At 42.6% G+C, this 15,239-nt stretch overlaps 1 protein-coding gene across 9 annotated transcripts in view; it reads left to right on the top strand.

Moving 5' to 3' along the window:
- The first annotated feature begins 1,646 nt into the window (after positions 1 to 1,646).
- The window catches only part of DEUP1 (deuterosome assembly protein 1), a 141,045-nt gene continuing 127,452 nt past the window's right edge, over positions 1,647 to 15,239 (top strand). For 7 of the 9 annotated variants that reach the window (XM_044943367.2, XM_044943365.2, XM_044943368.2 and 4 more), the window contains exons 1-2: positions 1,648 to 1,799; positions 2,867 to 2,940. In XM_044943367.2, coding sequence (XP_044799302.1) covers positions 2,894 to 2,940 — 47 coding nt within the window. In that variant the 5' untranslated portion in view covers positions 1,648 to 1,799; positions 2,867 to 2,893. Of the gene's footprint in view, positions 1,800 to 2,866; positions 2,941 to 15,239 lie in introns of all 9 variants that reach the window. The other 2 variants (XM_044943363.2, XM_044943366.2) reach the window with 1 other exon arrangement.

Below are 15,239 nucleotides of genomic sequence, written 5' to 3'. Positions count from 1 at the left end.
TCAAGCCTGGGTGACAGCATCTTAAATGAACATCAAGAGATTTTGTTGTTGTTGTTGCTAAGTCATGTCTGACTCTTGGTGATTCCATGGACTGTAGCCTGCCAGGCTCCTCTGTCCATGGGATTTCCCAGGCAAGTATCCTGGAGTGCGTTGCCATTTCTTCCTCCAGGGGATCTTTCCCACCCAGGGATTGAATGAGTCTCTTACGTCTCCTGCATTGGCGGGCAGATTATTTACCACTGAGCCACCAGGGAAGCCCCTATCAAGAGATTATTGTTAATGAAAGGAAACCATATTTCCCAAGTTAAGAAATTTAGTGCTTTCCTATGTAGGGGAAGATGTAACAGTCTGGGCTCACTGAGCTCATTTCTTTCATATGCATCTCAGCTATATGGGCCCAGTATTGTGTGTGTGTGTGTGTGTGTGTGTGTGTGTTTGCTCAGTGCTCATCTTAGGGAGTGGCTGCGGCACCCCACTCCAGCACTCTTGCCTGAAAAATCCCATGGACGGAGGAGCCTGGTGGGCTGCAGTCCATGGGGTCGCAAAGAGTGGGACAGGACTGAGCGACTTCCCTTTCACTTTTCACTTTCCTGCATTGGAGAAGGAAATGGCAACCCACTCCAGTGTTCTTGCCTGGAGAATCCCAGGGACGGGGGAGCCTGGTGGGCACGACTGAAGCGACTTAGCAGCAGCAGCAGCAGCCTAATGGCTTCAGTATTACATGTATTGTTTCCCTTCCTGGTTGCCTTTAGGGCTCAGAAATTCACAGGTTCATGACTGTGACATCCTTGTTTACTAATATGGCAGGAATGTTCCATTTCTCAGTCATCAATTATTCTCAGAATTTAGTGAACAAAAGAATTTAGAATCAATCACTCAGAGTTCTGTTTGGGTTTCTCCACTTAGGAGCTATTTCCTTCTCCCTAAAAGGGAGGTAACATTGTCTACTCGGGATTATTTGAAGTTGTTGGAGGGACCAATGTGCTCCACCGGAAAGACAGATGCAGTTGCTTCAGTTAGAGCGACCAGAGTAGCTGAGCACTGAGCAATGCAGTTAAAGTAAATCCAGCTCTTCCCAGCTGGAGGACACTTCGGCGACTAGAAAGGCAACTCTCTTTGTCCTAAGTCTATTTCTGGTCATCTTAAAAGTGGTTAAGAGGGGGGAAGAGAAGTGAAGTGAAAGTCGCTCAGTCGTGTCCAAGTCTTTGCGACCCCATGGGACTGTAAAATCCATGGAATTCTCCAGGCCAGAATACTGGAGTGGGTAGCTGTTCCTTCCTCCTAGGGATCTTCTCAACCCAGGGATGGAACCTGGGTTCTTTACCAGCTGAGCCACAAGGGAAGCCCAAGGGGGTGAGGGGGCAGGGCAGAGGCCAGAGACATTTAAGGAGCTTGGATGCAGAACCCCTCTGCCCGCAGCTGTTTAAACTTTGCTCCTCTGATCATTGGTTCATTCATTCATCCGACAAGCCCTCCCTGTGCTCCTGTCGGGCCGTGCAGTCCACGGAGTGGAAATGACCGAGAGGGCGGCCGCGGGGAGTCCCGCGGCTACTGAGCCTGCACCAAACCGGGACTGCGGGCGGCGCGGGCTCCCCTCGTCCGTCCCCTCCCCCTTCCGCTCCCCGCCCCGCGCCCCCGCGCCCCTTCCCCCCGCGGCGGTTCGCGGCCGCGTCTCCATGGCGACCGCGGGCGGAGGGCTGGAGGCGGGCCCGGCGGCGGGTGCGGGCCCTCGCGACTGCCGGAGGCCCGGGCGCTGCCACTCTAGGGGCCTCGGACCCGGAGAGCGCGGCACAGCGCAGGTAACCCCCAAGGAGCTTTGCCCGTCCCGGCTTGTCCCGGGGCCCTAATGGGCTGGCCGGGCTTGGGGTGCGGGCGCGGGCGCGGGGCGGGTGGAGACAGGCTCGGCCCGACTTTGCGAGTTCAGGACAGATTCGCTCTGAATTGGAAGGTCTAGGTTCTAGGTGTGTGACTTTGGGCGAGTCACCTGGCTCGTCTGTCCTGACTTTCCCTGATGTTAAAGTGAAGGATTTCAGAACCTAGAAAATCAACTCATTCACCTGAACGGGTCAGATTTCTGTTCCCATTTCTGCTCCTTGCCCTTCCGCTCCCTCGCAGTTTTGGATCTCTCTCAAATTCCTTTCAGGGTGGCTTAAGCCTGCAAGTTTTCTCTTTCTACCACCTTGAATGCGGTTTAACGTTCATTCAGAGAAGTTGAAGTGGATTTCAATACTTGATTGTTTATCCTCATAGGTTATGTTTTAATTAAAACTTTGTTACTGGGAAAAAACTTTTTTCTTTCACTTTAGGCAAGTACTAACATCCTTATTTTGTTAAAAGGGTGAGCAGTGCCTACAAAAGCGCTGAGGAACTGGAAGATTTCAGTCTGTGAGCAGTTCTTAACCTTTTTGTCCTAAATCTCACGGTATACTCACTGTAACCAAACCCAGACAGGGGCAAAGAAAGAGTCTATTCAAACAATGGCAAACCTTTAGAGGACCCACAAGGAAGGAAATCTTGAGTAGGTTCAGCTGAGAGTGGCCTGGAGCAGGAATTAGTTTTACTCACCTCATGTGCTGGCTCTTTGCAGAGTACCTGGCACCAAGCTGTTGTTCAGTAGATAGTAAATGAATGTTCATCTCAGTCAGTAGGATCTATTTCAACTCACCACTAAGCCAGTGTCATAAATACGTGTGACACACACACCGGCATACACATGTGCAAGTTTCTACATTTTGTTGGAACCAAGAGCTACTACACTCAGAAAAACTCATAAAACAACATGGTTTGCCAGTAGCAAAATTTTCTTGTTTTAGAGGTTAATAATGTGAGCGTTTAAGGAATCTAGATCATTTTTCCCCCCTCACAGGTTTAAAAATCAAGAAATACAAACCAGATGCAGCAGTTTCTTGACATGGAGAACCAAACCCATAATACATTGGGGTAAGTGCTGAGACATTTCTTTTTAATGAATGGGTGCTTAACAATGCCAAAATCTCCCTGATGGCGTGTGAATTTGGAAATCTAGTATTAATGGAGGTTGTAGCAATTATTTTTGGTGAGGAGGTTGAGAGAAATAATTAAGAATCTATAGTTTGAGTCTTTCCAGTTTTGACTATGGATCTGTACTCAGAAATCACCATTTTCCATCTTTTAGTGAATTTCTCCAGTGTTTTGGGGTGATGGGTACCCACATGGGCCTCACATGCTCTTGCGTTTCCACAATGCAACAGCTTCTGGCTGGCTTGCCCCTTTTCTGCTGTACTGAGTGTCCAGGTATGCTCTAGGCTTGCTCTTGACAAACTGAAAGTGAAAGTCGCTGTCATATCTGACTCTTTGTGACTCCATGGAATTCTCCAGGTCAGAGTACTGGAGTGGGTAGCCTTTCCCCTCTCCAGGGGTTCTTTCCAACCCAGGGATCGAACCCAGGTCTCCCAAATTGCAGGGAGATTCTTTATCAGCTGAGCCACAAGGGAAGTTTGCCTTTGAAACTGGACTCAAAAACTTAAGTACAGCTTCCAGACAGATTTGTGTGTGTGTTGGTCACTCAGTTGTGTTGGACTCTGTGATCTCATGGGGCAGGCTCCTCTGTCCACGGGATTCTCCAGGCAAGAATACTCAAGTGGGTTAGCATGCCCTTCTCCAGGGGATCTTCATTGCAGGCAAATTCTTTACCAACTAAGCCACCAGGAAGCTCCTCAAAACTGCAGCATAAACTGGATATTTTCTCAAAAGTTTCAGGAAGCAATAAGGAATAATTTGTATGACATCTGCCATTGTAAAAAAGTAAATTCTTTTTGACAAATGCCTGTCCTGACCCCTTCCCTGCCACCAGCATCATAAAGGTTCCTCTTTCTACTGCTTCATTAGCCAATTGACCACTGGTTGAGCCCCCAGAACTTGGAGGGTGGGGGGAGCAGAGAAAGTGAGGGCGGGATTGTGGTTACTATATGCTTGATATCGACTGTGACCACGACACTAGTCAAACCACTCCAGGTATCTCACTTTCAGTTATTCTGCTCAGACCATGACTTTGACATCAGGCTAAAGCAAAGCTGCACAAGTCTGGATAATAAGCTATGCCTTATAAACTTCTACAGCATAATCTTCCTCAGAACAGCCCTGATTCTACAACTAATAGAAGTGAGTGTATTAGAGGTTGGTATATTCTAAGTTCTTGTTGACAAAGAGACCCCCAAATACGGGGGTTTAAAAAAGACTGAGGAGTATTTCTATTCACATACAAAGTCAGAGATGAACAGACCAGGGCTGGTAGGGCAGCTCTGCACACCTCACTACATGATTTCCAACTCTGGGCCCAAAATGATTGCTTTAGGTCCCACCATCATGATCGTGCTCCTGCCGGAGGGAAGAGGGAAGAGCAGGAGAAGAGATTAAGACCAGTCCTCCTAGAAGTATGACCTGGAAGTGGCAAGCCTCACTTCTGTTCACTTCCCATTGGCCAGAGCTTAGCTCTGGGCAAGACCTAGCTGCAAGGAAGGCTGAGAAATGTGGTCTCTAACTGGGCACCCGTGTAGTCCATTAAAGTTTAGAGGAACTATAATGAAAGGAGTGAGAGATGGCAACCCACTCCAGTATTCTTGCCTAGAAAGTTCCATGCACAGAGGAGCCTGGCAGGCTATAGTCCATGGGGCTGCAAAGAGCTGAATGCTACTGAGCAACTGAGCACACACACACTCAATGAAAGGAAGAAGAATGGATATTAGTGGACAGCTAGCAGCCTCTGTCACACTGAATTTAGAAAGGTAGAAAGAAAGAGAAATAAAGCAGGAAATTGCCCTAGAATACACAGCTGGGTTACTGGCGGAGGTAGGATTTGATTTCAGATAAGTGCGGCTCCAACCCCAGCATTCCTCCCTGCACTGTAAGTGGATGGCAGAAAGACGTGGGGAGTGGCCTGCCTGGTGTCCGTAGCACAGCCAAAGTAGGATTCTGGATTGAGAGGGGTAGACCGCTGGTATGACAATGGCACTGAAGGCTCAGATGCAGACCGCAGGTCTTAAACCTCGGGCTGGGTATCGGATAGCACTTCACTCCTGCAAATCTGCGGCCGTGGAGACTGTTCTTTCTCATCATTCATTCTTTTGGGAAAAGGTATGGAAGACTGACCGTATGCCAGGCACAACACTAAGCTCTCTGACTCCTACAAAGGCCTTTAAGGAACTCAAACTTAGTAGGAACCATAGAGCTTGTCTGGGTACAGTGTAATTGCAAACCAGAAGTGAAAGAATTACTGCAGGTTTCCATGTGGAAGCCACAGCTCACCACAGCAGACATGGGAGCAGACCTCCTTGAGCATGGTCTCCAAAGAATGGAGAACCAGGTCAGCTTTGCCTCTGTCCCATGCACTATTGAGAAATATGTAAAAATTTAGATCATGAAGATAATGAAACCTCATTCATCAGGGATGTAGTATGTGCATATCAAACGGTGTCACCTACATAAAAGTAGGTGTTTCATGGGGCAACCTTCATTTGACAAACATTTATCTAAAGTCTGTGATGAGCCAGTCACTGGTCTAAGCACCAGAAAGACAGTGGTGAACAAAGCAGAGACCACTCCTTCAAGGGCTTTGTACGTTAGTGGGAGATATAAACATGTTTCATGTGGCGATAGGAGGAAGGATAAACAGGCTGAGGACGGAGGAATGGATGGTGAATGGGGTGGTCACACACGGATTCCCTGGTAAGGTGGTGTTCAAGCAGAGCTTTATGTCTGTGAGAAGAAAGTTCCCAACAGGAGGAATAGAAAATGCAAAGGCCTCAGGTGGGAGCTTTACACAGAGCATTTATGATGTGGGTGAGCCATTATTCTCTGACCTCTGGCTTATAACAGGGTTTAGTTTTTGTTTATCCAAGATTTCCTCCCCAGTATAGGGGTTTGTGCCATAATAATCAACTTGAACTCCTTCTAAATGAAACGGTCACATTTAAGTTTGCCCTTTTTATTTTTTGAGTGGTGTGCACAGAACATAAATAATTATAGAATGAGTAAAAAAATCTGCTTTTTATAAAAGAACCATGTCTACATTCTTCTTTTTTTCTATTATTCCTGAATTTCTACTCTTGTTACTTTGATATTTTATGTTTTATTTTACTTATCTTGCTCTGATTTCTGAGTTAAAAATATGATTCAGTTATTTTCATGATTTCTGGATTTCATGATTTCTTTGAATAACATAAGCATTTAAAGCTGGAGTTCCTCTTGGGCTCAGCTTTGCTGCAGGCCATAGGATTAGTGTACCTACTCTCATTTTCTTAAATTGTCTATTATTTCAACTTTGACTTCCTCTTTGACTCAGTAGATATTTGGGAGATATAATTTCCAGATATAACTTCAGGTTTTAATTATTTTTTTATTCATTACTTTTTAACCCCCCTACATCTATGGTCATAGAATATGACCTTTATGATATTTTGGTTTCATAGAGATTATTCTTATGATCTGTTGTGTGATCAACTTTCATAAATGTCCTTTAGGCATTGAAAGCAAATATATATTCTCTTTTGATTAAGAAAAAAGGTTTTAAAAGTTTTAGATATATAATCAAACTGTTTAATTGTTACGTTCAAATTGTGTGCCTTTCAAATTCATTATTACCTTTTTGTCTATTTGAGCTGTCACATTTTAAGAAAGATCTATACTATAATTGTGATTTTTGTCCAATTCTTCTTGTATTTCAGATAGTTTTTATTTTATATATTTCCGTATTCTGTTGCTCAATACATTGAGGTTCAGGGATGTTATATCTTCTTGGTGTATTGTATGATTTAGCCATATAGAATATCTCACAAATATAAGTGAATGGTTTCTATTTGAATTTTACTTTTTGTTGCTGATATTGCCATCTCTGTTTTCTTTTTAACTTGCTTTAGCCTGTAATAGCCTTGTTCATCCCTTTTATAAAGGACAAAATTCAATCTTTTCCTCCCTTTGTAGGGAAAAACCTCAGTTCTTCCCTGCTGTGTCTTTCTTCCCTGTGTGCCTCCTTTACCTTCATAGCAACACTTCACATCTGACACTTGTAGTCACCATGGATGTGGATGTTTCTGGCCCAACCAAGCAATTCTCTGGAACACAAGCTGGGAGTCCTACAATTCAACTCAATTCTGACACTGTCTATGCAGAAATAGCATTAGACTCAGCAGGCTGAGGGCTTGATCCCACAAGACTTCCTGCCACCCTCTTCAAACTCCAGTTGCAAGTCCAGGTTGTCACCTGTGCTTCTGACCAAACAGTTATAGATAACCCCCTCCTTGGATTTGATTAATTTGCTAGAGTAGCTCACTAACTCGGGGAATCACTTAACCTTTAAAATCTTACTTTCATCCAGTTTATTAAAGGATACAGATGAGCATCCAGATGGAAAGGGTGATTAGGATAAAGTATATGGAAAGGGATGTACTGCTGTCCCAGCACCTCCACCTGCTCACCGACCCAGGAGCTCACTAAACCCTATCAGTTCAGTTCAGTTGCTCAGTTGTGTCTGACTCTTTGTGAGTCCATGGACTGCAGCATACCAGGCTTCCCTATCCATAACCAACTATGGAGCTTGCTCAAACTCATGTCCATGGAGTCGGTGATGCCATCCAACCATCTCATCCTTTCATCCCCTTCTCCTCCTGCCTTCAGTCTTTCCCAGCATCAGGGGCTTTTCCAAGGAGTCAGTTCTTCGCATCAGGTGGCCAAAGTATTGGAGTTTCAGCTTCAGCATCAGTCCTTCTAATGAATATTCAAGACTGATTTCCTTTAGGATGGACTGGTTGGCTCTCCTTGCAGTCCAAGGGATGCTCAAGAGTCTTCTCCAACACCACAGTTCAAAAGCATCAGGTCTTCAGTACTCAACCTTCTTTATAGTCCAACTCTCACATCCACACATGACCACTGGAAAAACCGTGGCTTTGACTAGAGGGACCTTTGTCAGCAAAGAAATGTCTCAGCTTTTTAATATGCTGTCTAGGTTGGTCATAGCTTTTCTTCCAAGTAGCAAACGTCTTTTAATTTCATGGCTGCAGTCACCATCTGCAGTGATTTTGGAGTCCCCCAAAAATAAGGTCTCACTGTTTCCCCATCTATTTGCCATGAAGTGATGGGACCAGATGCCATGATCTTCGTTTTTTGAATGTTGAGTTTTAAGCCAACATTTTCACTCTCGTCTTTCACTTTTATTAAGAGGCTCTTTAGTTCTTCTTTGCTTTCTGCCATAAGGGTGGTGTCATCTGTATATCTGAGGTTATTGATATTTCTCCCGGAAATCTTGATTCCAGCTTGTGCTTCATCCAGCCTGGTATTTCTCATGATGTACCCTGCATATAAGTTAAATAAACAGGGTGACAATATACATCCTTGACATACTCCTTTCCCAATTTGGAACCAGTCCGTTGTTCCATGTCCAATTCTAACTGTTGCTTCTAAACCCTATACTTGGGAGATTTTCATAGAGGCTTCATCGTGTAGCCATGATTGATTAGTAATTCCTTTTTCAGCCCAAGAGCGGGGAGAGGTGGGACTGAAAATTCCAAACCTCTCATAATGACTTGGTCTTTCAGGTGACCAGCCGTAAAACAGGAATCATCTAGGAGCCTGCCCAGAGTTGCCTCATCAGATCAAAAGAAACTCCTGTCACCCAGAAAATTACTCGGGTGTCAAGAACCAAAGTCTAAGACCAGTATTAGATCAAAAGATGCCCCTAGTGTTCTTATCACTTAGGAAACTGCAAGGGTTTTAGGAGCTCTATGCTGGAATTGGGTATAGAGACTAATATATTTTTTCTATTATCTCATACCCTCATTTTCAGTCATTTTTTTAATATCATATGTGTCTCTTATAAGTAGCATATAGTTAGATTAATGCATGTATACACCTCAGTTGGAAGGTCTCTGCAATTAAAGAGAGGATTTTATTTATTTTTTTTAATTTATTTATTTTAATTGGAGGCTAATTACTTTACAATATTGTAGTGGTTTTTGCCATACATTGACATGAATCAGCCATGGGTGTACATGTGTTCCCCATCCTGAATCCCCCTCCCACCTCCCTCCCCATTAAAGAGAGGGTTTTATAATCATTAACATATTAACATTGGATCCATTTTGCTTTCCCGGTCTTTACTAGTCTTATCTAGTTTTCTTCTTTTTCTCTTACAAGTTCTATATCCTATTTGACACATTGTTAATTTACATTTTTTACAAACATTTAAAATTGGATTCCTCTTCTGGCTTCCCGAATTTTAACTGTAACTTTGACCTCTCTCAACCCTGGTAAGACTTCACCTTTAGTACTGTTTTTTGCTTCTGCATTTGCTTATTCCACCTCCAAGAAATAATCTGGATTTCTAGTCCTGATGACTATTAACTTATATATAAATGATTACATATAGGATAATGTTAATTATTTTATTCCTCTTTTAAGAATTCTCTTTAGCAGCTATAAATTTGATTGCATTGATTATTACTATTTTATAGAATCTTCCTTGTTCTTAATTTAAAGTTTTTAAAATTCATTTTTAATTTGACTAAAGTATTTCCTTAATAAAGTACTACTTTAATAAAAATGACCAGAGGTGGTATACCTCTTAATTTTTTTCATGTCCAGATGTCTTCTTGTTCCTCTCATACAGGAACTCTGTAAGAGTTATTAGTCCCATGGTCTTGAAGTGTAAAGTGTTGCATGGAAAGTCCAATACCAGTCTCATTCTCTCTTGGGTTTTTTTTTTTTCTTTCTTTCTTTCTTTCTTTTTTAGCATGTTGAGAATTATGGGATTTCTGTTTATCCTTGAAATCTACAAATTTACCAGGATAACTTTCTAGGTATAGATCCATTTCAATCCCTTCAAAGCATTTGGTGAGCACTTTTATTATTAAAGATTCAAAGCTTTTCAGCACAGTGAATTTTTCTTCTGTTTCTTTGGTTAATAATTCTCCCCATCTTGTTTCATTCTCATCTCCTAGAACACCTATATCTTTTCCCTTTTTTTCATAATTTCCATCATTTTATCCTTTGCTCTACGTTCTGGAGGAATTTCTTCCATTTTCTCATTTTTATTTCAGCAATGATTGCATTCATTGTTTGTTTGTTTGTTTGTTTGCTTCTCTTGAGATTTTGAGTATTGACAACAATGTTTTTATTTCCAATATTTCTTTTTTGTATGTTTATTTCATTGTTCCTTTTACTTAGTAAATTGCTTTTGTTTATTAATATAATACACCATTGACTCATTAAAAATACAAGTAGAAGTGTTTGAAGTAATCTCTTGCTTCTTATATTAACTCCTTTATAGTCAGTCATTCTGTGGGTGTAGCTCTGGTATATTTCTCTACATCCTGCAATTTGTCTCTTTCCAAACCCCAACTGCTCCACAGCCCAGCCTTTCTCCCAACCTCTGCTACTCTCAAAGAGAAATCAATTAGGTTTTCCCAAGAAATCAGTCCACCAATTACAGTGCAGTTACAGCTTCCTGAGGGCTCAGCGTAACCACATCCAATGTGCTGTGTAGTCTAATATATTTAAGATTATTAAATCTTGTGTTTAATAAACTTATCTCTAGAGGTAATTTCTAGATAGGCATTCTACAAATGCATTGAGCAATGCTAAGGTCAATAAAAACACATACGTAGAGTCTCCAAATGTCTGAATTCTAGAGTGACGTTTTGAAAAATGTCATTTCCTTGTATAAGTGAATGCACATATGATGGATTTTTTTTCTTTAAAATACCTTTTCTAACTGAAAAACACTTATCTAGATTTTTCCTTTACTTAGTTATTCATGTATGTAATTTAAAAAACCATTTGGTTATCACTGTTACCAAAAAAGAAAAAGTGCAGTCCCCTGTTCCTGCCCCCATTTTCCACTCCCCAGAAGCAACCACTGTCAGTCCTTTTGGCTGATTCGTTTGATATTTATTCCATATCTCTACATAACAGCCTTACGTTGCTACTTCTCGATATTTCAGTTTCGATCATCGTCTGTTGGCATCCACAATACTTATTTTTCATAATCTTACCTGCTGCGTGTGTGAACATGGGCACGTGTGCACGAACAGACACACACTCATTTCCCAGTCCTCAGTCTCCCAATACACCGTCATTCTGGTTGGGTCAGTATTCGGTTTGCCTTGTTATGACTTTATAAATACCTCTAGCTTTGTAAATACTCTTCACCTCTGAGCCATGTATCACAGCATACCATGATTGCTTTTCCTTTCCTGCACGTTTTGTTTTTTCCTGCAGATAATACTTCTACTATCTTAATTATAAATTTTTTTGAAATTTTCCCCTTTCTGTGTAGTTTTCTTCAAATAATGTCTTTCCACTTGTATAAGACCCTGCTGTGTGAACCGCTTTCATCAGATGTCTGTGATCTCTGACTGCTTTCTCCTATTTAAAAATAATGGCATCAAAAGCTGACAAGAAGCCCCAGTGTACATGAGCAGGGCTTGCTGACCAGGGTCTTTGCTGTCTGGTCATTAGGCTAGTCTCTTCTGTCTCAGGCTGCTCAGTTTCCAGAGAACATGATTCTAAATTCTTCTGCTTACAGGGTGTAAGTTGGGCAGCCAGCATTCACCCCTGACTTCCAGAAATACCTAATAGGTTGCTTCTTGGTTTTCTCCAATACCAGCTCCTTTGTTTTGTCCTTGTAGGTCTAACCTTTTGGGTTAAAAATATTATTTTGCTTTATTTTAGTAGGACTTGGGAAGGAAGCAAAATTTGTTTGTTCCTCCATCTTCAATCAAAAGTCTCATTTTCTCTACTGAATCATTTACTTCTTTTTGCTCTGTGACTTATATCTTATTCATTGATCTTGTTCATAGAATCTTGTCAAATCCTTTCTAAAAATCTAGGTGCTACACGTTTTACCAAAATTTTTTTATCTGCTGTGAAAGTCGTATTTTCAGAGACCAAGGCAGATGAATATTAAAGCACGTTCTCACATCAGAGTTCAGAAAAACCCTTCAAAAGATTGCTCTTCTACATGAACAACTTTCTAAACCTTCAGAGTGTCCTTTCCCTCTGAGAGATATTCATAATCACAACTTTACTTGCCTGTTTCCTATGAGTTAAATACAGTTTTGATTAGTTTGTAAAAACTCTAATATTAGTCAATATATACTTGTAGTTGAGTAGATTGTAATGTATTATTTTTGCACACTGAAAATTCTTTCTAATTTGATTGACTCTCATGGTATCTTATTCTCCCTACATCATACTTTATTTCCCACAAAATACACATATTCCTTTCCAGAGTAATCACATTTAACAAGTTCTTGTTTCTTATTTCTCTGAAGAAGCCAAGCAAAGTGGTGAAAAAGTGAAAGTGTTAGTCAGTCAGTCATGTCTGACTCTTTGCAACTCCATGAACTGTAGCTTGCCAGGCTCCTCTGTCCATGGGATTCTCCAGGCAAGAATACTGGAGTGGGTAACCATCTCCTCCAGGGGATCTTCCCAACCCAGGGATGGAACCCTGGTCTCCTGATTTCAGGCAGATTCTTTACAGTCTGAGCCACCAGGGAAGCCCAACTTAGGGTAAAATTTTGATATCTCAGAGTTTGAAGTTAGATCCTGAAATGTTAGCACAGTGGTAAATGATTATAAGAATTCAGTGAGTGATTTTGAAAGGAGAGGAAAACACTTCAGAAGGGGAGGGAAGGAAAGCGATAGAGGGAAGAAGGAAAGGGAGGGGAGAGAAAGATTCCTCTGAAAGACTTGTTAAGCTCCTGTTAAGGCAAAGGTTAAAAATTACCTCTCTGTGAGATAGTACTTTTTATAGGACAGTGTTTACAAAGCGTTAGTTGTATTAGTTACAAGTTACATTTTTTTTTTTAAAAAAAAGGACAAAGCCATGATATGTGTAAACCTAGGCATATCTATGGGAGAAGGCAATGGCACCTCACTCCAGTACTCTTGCCTGGCAAATCCCATGGACGGAGGAGCCTGGTAGGCTGCAGTCCATGGGGTCCCTAAGAGTCAGACACGACTGAGTGACTTCACTTTCACTTTCACTTTCCACTTTCATGCATTGGTGAAGGAAATGGCAACCCACTCCAGTGTTCTTGCCTGGAGAATCTCAGGGATGGAGAAGCCTGATAGGCTGCAGTCCGTGGGGTCGCACAGAGTCGGACACGACTGAAGCGACTTGGCAGCAGCAGGCGTATCTATCAGGACCCAAGCACACTCAGCCTGACCTGACATTCCAGGCATTTGGGGGTCTGGCACTTTGGAATGCTTGCAAACCTCTTGTCAGAGAATTGGTGAAACAGAGAGGTGCCAGAACATGAAGGGGGTGGAAACAGAAGCTTGTCAGTTCTCTTCCCTGGCAGGGGTGTGGGGGGAGGAAGTGGTTTCATTAGACAGCATTCATGTAAAAGCTATGCGCAAAAAGAGCTTAACAGAGCCAGCTGCCTTATAGAATCATGCAGGGAAATGGCTTCCAGTTTTTCTCTAATAAAAGAGAAATAAATGCAAATATCTTATGCTAATCTTATGGTTTTCAAGTTATATACTACTTTTTAAAAGTTCAAGAATATGAAAAATGGGTGGATCAGCAAAATAGCTGACTTGTAAGGACAGTCAGTCAGAGTACAGATGTAGTCTGTCCCCATCATGTGAGAAGCTTCAGAGTAGGGTGCTGTGACCCCGGAGCCCTGGATGCCCACATCGGATCTCAGCTCATGGACAGTCCCAGGGAAGATCTGCATCGTTGCACACACTTACAATGGCAAGGAAAAGCAGGACCCTCTGAGGGGTGAATGATAACAAGGCTGCCCACCTTCTGCAGCGCCCCTGGGGCCATGGAGGCACCCCTGCCATCCGCTGTGGTGGTGTTGGCACCTGGCCAGTGGGCCGCCTGAATCCCACCACCCAGCAGTGACGTGAGTCTCGTCCCCAAGTAGCAGCAGAGGCGCAGGCATGGGCGTGGGTTTCCCCGTCTGGCAGTGATGAGGTAGTACCCACTCCTCTGCTGGAGCCTTCTCAGAAAAGGCATTAAACACAGCATTCAAATAAGACCCAGAGTCTTAGAACACAGTACCCAAACACATTAGGGGTTTTATCTTTCTGGAGGTTGGCAGTTCATAGCTACGCTGTGGCTGTAGGGTACCATCAGGGATTTGTGCAGCTGACGATGGAGCAGGGGGACAGATTATCACACATCAAAGAGGATATATTCTATCAGGGGGTGGTGATGACTGCTCTGAGGAAAAGTTCCACAGGTTATGGGGCTAGAGAGTTACAGAGCAAACCTGGTAAGGTGACGTTTGAAGAGAACTGTCTTTGTATGGACATCCTGGGGGTGGCCTTCCAGACAGAGGGAACAGCAAAAGCAAAGGTTCTGGGGCAGGAGCATGCTTAGTATTTTGAAGGAACAACAACAAAAAAAGGCCAGCGTGTTTAGAGGAGAAAGCCTGGAGGAACATCAGAGAGGCAAACACGGCTTTGCAGACCTAGTAAAGACTTTAGATTTCACTGTGTGGGATGGGAAGTCCTTGGAAGACTTCGAGTAAAGCAGTGACATTTTCTGACTTAATGTTTTGAAAGGCTTGTTCTGGTTGCTATGTGAAGAGTAGGCCATTGCAAAGCAAGGGCAGGAAAAAAAGACAAGCTGGACTAATTCAGTGGGACATGGCAGTGATTTGGATCAGGTTGGTAGAAATAGTGACAAAGGGGGAGCTTGTGACAGAAAAGCTGATAATATTTAGAAATCATAGACTAGATATGGGGTGAGCAGGAAGAAAATGAGATAGTGGACTTCTGGCCCATCAATTGGAATAATAAGATTGTCATTTATTAAAATAAGGGAGACTGGAGAAAATGCAAGCTTGGTTGGAGATGCCTGTTATATATCCAAGTGAAGCTCAGATAATTGGCTGTATGTTCAGGTCTAGATGTATCTTCCCGCTTTATTACCCTCAGTGTGCTTTATTGTCTGGCATCACCTTATGATTGGTGACGGTTGAGCCACCTCCAGCAGCACATCTGCCTCGAGGAAGGAGCAGGGGAAGGGCGGTGAGTAAATGCAGAACAGCGCTGCCGGCATTTTATTTGGAGCTCCTATGGAAGCCAAAGCTCTGAAATAAAGATGTGGATACAAGTTGTTTATTTGGGAGATGAAAGTATGGACTATTAGTTTCCTATGACTTCTGTATCACAAACTTGGTGGTTTAAAACAATCAAAACTTATTCACTCACAGTTCTGTGGTCCAAAGATCTGAAATCAGTATCCCTGG

The sequence above is a fragment of the Bubalus bubalis genome, chromosome 5, assembly GCF_019923935.1.
Source record: "Bubalus bubalis isolate 160015118507 breed Murrah chromosome 5, NDDB_SH_1, whole genome shotgun sequence".
Classification (NCBI taxonomy): domain Eukaryota; kingdom Metazoa; phylum Chordata; class Mammalia; order Artiodactyla; family Bovidae; genus Bubalus; species Bubalus bubalis.
Note: the sequence above shows the minus strand (reverse complement) of the source record. Positions and strands in the feature narration are given on the sequence as shown.